This window comes from Prionailurus viverrinus, chromosome D2 (assembly GCF_022837055.1).
Source record: "Prionailurus viverrinus isolate Anna chromosome D2, UM_Priviv_1.0, whole genome shotgun sequence".
Classification (NCBI taxonomy): Eukaryota; Metazoa; Chordata; class Mammalia; order Carnivora; family Felidae; genus Prionailurus; species Prionailurus viverrinus.
The window spans coordinates 57,010,070-57,016,708 of NC_062571.1; the positions used below are offsets into that span (position 1 = coordinate 57,010,070).

Consider the following 6,639-nt stretch of genomic DNA (forward strand, 5'->3'; position numbering starts at 1 on the left):
AAAAATCTTCCCTAGACTGGAGTCATAATCACCTTTCTCCAGATGCACCATAGATAGTACTTTGCGTCAGCTGGATTAAAGGGGGAGAAACTCACAGTGCAGATGTTCAAGACCTATTGTTTAATGGTGCTGAGGCAGAGGGTGTAAAAAAGATAGTGAAAATCACGGGGCACCTAGGTGATTCAGTTGGTTAAGCATCTGACTCTTGATTTCGGCTCAGGTCGTGGTTTGTGAGATCAAGCCCCACGTCAGGCTCAGTACTGACAGCACTGAGCCTGCTTGGGATTCTCTCTCTCTCTCTCTCTCTCTCTCTCTCTCTCTCTCTCTGTGTGTGTGTGTGTGTGTGTGTGTGTGTGTGTGTCTCCCCTGTTCACACTTTCACTCTCTCTCAAAATAAAAAAAAAAAAAAAAAAAAAAAGAGGGCACCTGGGTGGCTCAGTCGGTTAAGCGTCCAACTTCAGCTCAAGTCATGATCTTACAGCTTGTGTGTTCGAGCCCTGCATCAGGCTTGTGCTGACAGCTTGGAGCCTGGAGACTGCTTCCGATTCTGTGTCTCCCTCTCTGTTCCTTCCCAGCTCGTGCTCCCTCTCAAAAATAAATATTAAAAAAAAAAATAGTGAAAGTCACTAAGATCTGATTCCATATACCTTGGACCTAGCCACAGAGGATGTACAGAGATAACGTAGATACATCTGTTCGTGTGCATACACCCATAAGCATGTGCAGACACACTCACATACCCACCATCCCTTACAGTCTCCCGTGGTTTCTCGGTTCTACTCTTTCTGTCTATTCCTATTGTTTACTTTTTTCCCTCCCACATAGATGTGATGAGTTGGTCTTTATAAAGAACTTAGAACAGAGCCTGGCACATGGGAAGCACGACAGACATTAGCTAGTGTTATTACTGCTTCCCAACTGCCAGCGTCTCCCAGGATCCATCCACCCATCTTAGCTCTAACTGCCAAGTCTTTATCTTCAGCACAGCTCTAATCATTTATGAGGCACCAGGCTGCCGTCCCTATAACTTCACACATGAAACTCCTGATCAACCCCCACCCCCACCCCCACAACCAGCTAGCTTCTCCTTGCCACTTCCCTATTTTTCTGGATCTTCTAAGGGCTCAAAACTTGCAGAATGTTACCAGGGAAACCTAGGTCCCAGCCCCTTCAGAAGATGGGAGCTGTCTCAATTCTGCCAGCTCACATCCCCCCAGTTCAGTGCCCAGCTACTCAAAGGGCTAGGGATATCCCAGCCACAGTCATTCCTGGGCCAAGCACTAGGAATGGGCCATCCCAAGCTCCAATACCTTGGAAATGGCCATTGCCTCAATATAGAGAGACACTTGCCCAGGCCCAGGCCCAGGCTTTGGCTCCCTACAGCCTTTGCAAATGGCTGAATCCACAGAGGGGGCTGTTCATGACTAGAGATGTGGGTGGTTCAAGGCAGGAGGCAAGAGAATCAGCTTAATGCCATGAGTTCAGACCCTGTTCTACCACCAATAAGTCCTACCTCTCCCCATTGTAGAGAGCAAAGGAAGGTCTCATAAAAGGTGTCAACAGAGCACCTGCCCTTAATAGGTATCACTTCTCTTTCCTTCTACCTTGCTTCTCAGGTCCCATAGCTCTTCTCTCCTTGTCTGCAGGCACCATTCTAACCTCATTCCCAAGTGCTCTTGGGAATAGTGCAGACCCACAGGACATCTGCTCTGGGTGAGACTGCACCATCTCGGCCCTATGCCCTCATCTTAGACAACTCAAGGTTCTAAAAGCAGCAGCCAGGTACCATTTGTTATCCGCGCCCTTCTTAGGCAATTTTTCCTATCTTATGTAAAGGCCTCGGCCCCAAAGCTGCTTGCGAATTCTCCCAGGAGGTCTCAAACCCTGCCGCATCCCACAGCCCCAGCACTTTGCATATACGTGGCTGGTGTTCAAGAGAAGTTTGAGAAAAGTGATGCCATTGTGTTAAGGTATTTAGTGGGATGCTCTTAAGAAACCTTAAGAAACCCAACATGGGAGAAAATGGTGTCAAGGAAGTCTCATACAGGGGGTACAGTAGACTGGAAGGTCTGGTTGAGGAACAGGAGATCCTAGAACCAGACTGCCTGGCTTCAAATCCCAGCTTGTCCACTTAAAAAGTGGTGACTTCAGGGGCGCCTAGGTGGCTGTCGGTTAAGCATCTGACTCTTGATTTTGGCTCAGGTCATGATCTTAAGGTTTCTGAGATGGCGCCCTGCATCGGGCTCTGCACTGACTGTGTGGAGCCTGCTTGGGATCCCCTTTCCCTCTCTCTGCCCCTCTCCCGCTGGGACGTGCGCATGCGTGCGCACGCAACCTCTCTCAAAATAAAACATTAAAAAAAAAAAGGTTGTGACTTCAGGCAAGTCAGTCAGTCTCGTGGGCCTCAGTGTCCTCATCTATAAAATGGAGAAAACAGTCTCCACGTTATGGCCCATAAAACCATGACATGATGAGAGGATACCCAGAACAGTGACTCCTGGCACATGTCTACCCAGTGAATACAACCCCCAGAATGATGAATGCAGAGATAGACTGGTTTGGAAGGTTACGTGGAAACAGATTTCTGGAAGGAGTCAGAACGAGGGATGTGTAGGGTACAGTAGCAAGAGACTGGGACAGCTTGTATTATGGTGGCTAAAGTTAGCGAGGGCAAGTGGGGCACGTTTGGTCCCCAAGGAAGGGGCCACTCCCAAAGGAAGGGCCAAGGAAGAGGCAGTGGTGGTGACAAGAATTAGCCACTATCATTCTTTGAGCAAGTCATCCCAGACATCTCTGATCTTCATTTAACCCTCCCAACTACCCTATTAACTAGTATTCTTTTATTAATGAGTGAAGGAACAAGCACAGGGTGGTCACTTGCTCGTTATGATACAGATGGGTGAGTAGCAGGGCCGAGTCAAACCCAGTCACTGAACACTAGCTTTCCCCTGTGGCCCCCGCACGAGAAAATGGTGGGCAGGTGAGGGAGGAAGAGGTGCTAAGAAGTTCCCGAGGGGGCTGGGTGGCAGAACTCTGGGCTGGACCAAGTAGGAAGGGACTCTACCAGGGTTCCATGCCTGGGGAAAACAGGCCTGAGGACAGGAAAACTTCAGTTAATCTAACCCTTGCCTGCTCAAACCAAGCCATTTTACAACTACCAAATATATCGCTGTGAAACTGGTTTCCCTTTCCTAGGCCAGAGCTCCAGACCGGGTTAGTCTCCAAAGAAGAAGAAACAGACTGGCTTTGCCTGTGCCCTCCCATTCTTCACACACACAAAAATCCAGATGAAAATCACCCCACTTCCACCGCTCTCCAGACACATCAAGTCTCTTGGCCTCTGCCCTCCCGCCTAGAGAGCATTTCTGGAATATGTTCTTATTCCACAGAGGGAATGGAAGCCCATCTAGCAGGTTTTAAAAATCTGGACTTAATTTGCTGATTTCGGTTAACATCAACCCAGAAACAATGAAGTCCTGCAGCTCTACCAGTATTCTACGCTGAGCAGAGATGGCTCCAACCCGTTGCCCAGGTCCCCCCAAGTACACTCACCCTTCATTATTAAGATATCCCCTCTGTTTTTCTTTCCCCCACCTTCTGCCAAAAAGCCAAACATGCTCCAAAACAAAAACCAAATTTATTCAGCAGACATTTTAATTAAGAAATCCTATAAATCAGGACCACCACAATTTCAGACACTCCGGTGCGAAGTGTACGTCAATAGCTACATCTGGAGGATGAACGAGCCATTGAAACTGTTTTTAAAATTTGTTTAGCTACCTTAAAGTTTGGGGGTGGCACTTTCCTTAAAGTGCCGTCAAGTTTCACAAGGGTAAAGCCGGCGGGTTCTCCTCTCGGAGTCACATTTTAAACACGGTTTCAGTCACTCACAAGAAGAGCTGGTGACAGAAGAAGGCTGTGAGGGATGAGGACCCACAAAGGCTCAGGCCCACGGCCCCACAGACGGCCAGAACATAGCAGAAAAACATCCAGGGTCTCATCTATCCCATGCAGACACCAGAAAGGGTGAAATAACAAAGTCTGGCTGGGAGGACAGGGGAGACTGTTTATGACTTTCTGAGAAAGCTCAAGGCTAGGCCAAGAGTGGCCTCAGGGAAAGAGGAGGAGGAATTCTGGAAAGAGGAAAGCACAGAAAAATAACTCTCCCCACAGGTCCCTCTCTGCTTCTGTGTGTCCTCGGGAGACTCCAAAAGGTAGCAAAGCACAGACAGGGCTCTTCTTGGAGCAAGAGAAAGAAAAGACCCAGGGATGAATTTAGTTCTCCCAGGAACCCCGCAGCCTTCTGCCAGAGAGCAAACTGTGACCTTGAACCACAGGTGGCAAGGTCAAGTCAGTTAAAAGTCCACATTCAACTCCAACTCGCGCCACCTTCAAAATTCTTCAGCTCCCTCTAACCCCCTAACTGGAGTTCACATCTCCCACCTCCACCAAACACCAGTAGGGTGGGGAAAAGGGGGTGATGGCAACCCACCCACCACCAAGCTTTTACATTCTTCTTCCCTCTGGAATTTCTTTGCACAGCAATTGTAGCACCATTTCCACTAAGCTCTTCCACCAGAAAATAAAATGTTTGCGTGTCATTAGTTTTCAAGTATTGTTAATAAAGCCCAGGCGATACCCGCCCCTCAGAACCCTATCTTTAAACAATCGAAGCACATGACGCCCCCAAGGCTTAAGTCAGGTACAAGTCGATGCAAGTAGCTGCCATAGTTCTCCCAGTTTATCCCAGGTCATTAGCCCCGAGGTGGCCGAGAAAACTCTCACGCGGCACCTATGCGCCCTGGCCCGTGCATTTCTCCAGGCTCCTGTTCTCCGACAACCTCGCTGGGGCCGGTAACTTCTTTCTCGCCTTGAGGGCTCTCCCCACGCGTCTCTCCGCAGCCTGGGCGGTCGCTCCCAGGACCGCAACGGTGGCTTCAGCTCTCGGTCGGTGAGGGTAGGACGCTGTTGGGTCTGCGAAACGGTGTCCTCTTCCTCCTCCAGGGGCCCCCGGGTCAGTGCAAAGCGCCAGAAGGCTGCAGGGAAACAGGGTCCGGTCCGCTGCGGCCGCCTCCCGGCCCAGCGGCGCCCACTGGGCTCGTGGCTGCAACGGCAGCGACGGCTCGCTGAAGTCTTCGCACGGCCTCCTTGATGAGGTTCCCCGAGAGCACCAGCTGCTGCAGGAGCCGGTGCGGGTCGTCTTCGCGGGCGCGCGTCCCGGTTGGGGGCCATCGTCGCTGCTGCAGGCGGCGGGAGGCGGTGGCGCCCCGCAGCCAACCTCGCCGGCACGGCCCGGGCAGAGCGCTGGGGCCTGCGGCGAGCTCGGCCACGAAGTAGGGCGCAGCCCGGCCCCGCACGCGGCCGCGGTCCCCGAGGGCGCAGCGCAGGGCCCCCGGGGGCGCCGGGCCCACCGCCTCGGCCGGCGCGGGCGGCAGCAGCAGTGGCAGCGCAGGGGGCCGGGCCTTGTCCGCCCGCACGGCCGCCGGGGGCCGCGGGGGCTGCAGCGGCGGCCCCGGGGGCGCGCACGGGGAGGCCGGGCTGTCCTGAGCCGCGTCCAGCTGCAGCGCCTCGCCGATCTGGGCCACCAGCAGGTCCACCTCGCCCGAGCCGCCCAGCGTCACCGACTGCTCCAGCAGGAGGAAGCTGTCCTCCTCCTCCTCCTCCTCCGCCTCCCCCTCCGCTTCCTCGCCGGCTTCCTCTTCCTCCTCCCTCCGACACGGCATGGCCCCCCGCCCGGGCACACGGAGCTCGGCGGCCGGCGCTGGCGGCTCGACGGCCCGCCGGGCTCGACGGGCCGCGGCGGAGCGGGGAGCGGTGCTGAGGCCGAAGCGGGAGCGGGGGCCGGGGCCGGGGCCGGGGCCGGGGCGGACACGGAAGCGGGAACCCGCCAGGCACTCGCGCCGCGCGCCTGCAGCCGCGGGAGCCGGAATCCTACCGGCTCGGGTTGATTTGTAAACAATGGGTGACGTCGCCGCCGGGCCCTACCACCGCGCCAGGACGCGGGGGGGGGAGACGTGCGACCAGGGGACGGGTTACTGGTCGTCGCGGGCAGCGCAGGGTCGCGGCCGGAGCTTTCTGGTGTTTGCTCTCGGTACCTACCTAGGAGGGGCTCTGGATCGTTGGGAGAGCTGCGTCCTTTTTCCGTCCGGTAAGCAACACGAGAAAATGAAGACTCGAAGGTGGTCTGGGTTGGTTTCTCCCACTCGCGGACACACCCACCCACACACCCCACCCCTCCTCCTCGGACGTTTCCTCGCTCCCCACGTGTCAGCAACGCTTGGGCCCGCCCTGCTCCTCCCCCGCGCACCCGCAGTCACCAGGACCTGGTGTAGTGGGGGAGGGGCGGGTTTCGCCGACAGTCCCGGTTCGCAGAGCTGGAGGTGGGGAAAGGAGGGGGAATTGGGGTGCGGCGGCGACCTTGCAAAGAAGAGCGGGATCGTCTCGGGGTAGGGCCTCTGAGATTTCCTCTCCGTCTTGTCCTCAAGTCCCCAGGGAACTTGGGAGAGAAGGACACGCCACCGCATGGCTAAAGAAAAGTTGATTTTGTTCATTAAAAAAAAATTTTAAAGGTCAAATAGAAATATAGGACGGTGGAAAAAACCTCTCTTCGATCATAGGACTCAAACATGGTCACGTTAA

At 54.5% G+C, this 6,639-nt stretch overlaps 1 protein-coding gene across 1 annotated transcript; it reads right to left on the reverse strand.

Annotated features, from left to right (window-relative positions):
• Nucleotides 1–3,618: 3,618 nt before the first annotated feature.
• FRAT2 (FRAT regulator of WNT signaling pathway 2) lies at nt 3,619–5,911 on the reverse strand. Its single transcript, XM_047826523.1, has one exon. The coding sequence runs from the start codon at nt 5,721–5,723 to the stop codon at nt 5,016–5,018; it is 708 nt and encodes a 235-aa protein (XP_047682479.1). The 5' UTR covers nt 5,724–5,911; the 3' UTR covers nt 3,619–5,015.
• Between the last annotated feature and the right edge of the window lie 728 nt (nt 5,912–6,639).

What these genes read in the sequence shown, in the direction of transcription:
- FRAT2 (XM_047826523.1), bottom strand. Translation starts at nt 5,723, where the DNA reads ATGCCGTGTCGGAGGGAGGAGGAAGAGGAAGCCGGCGAGGAAGCGGAG.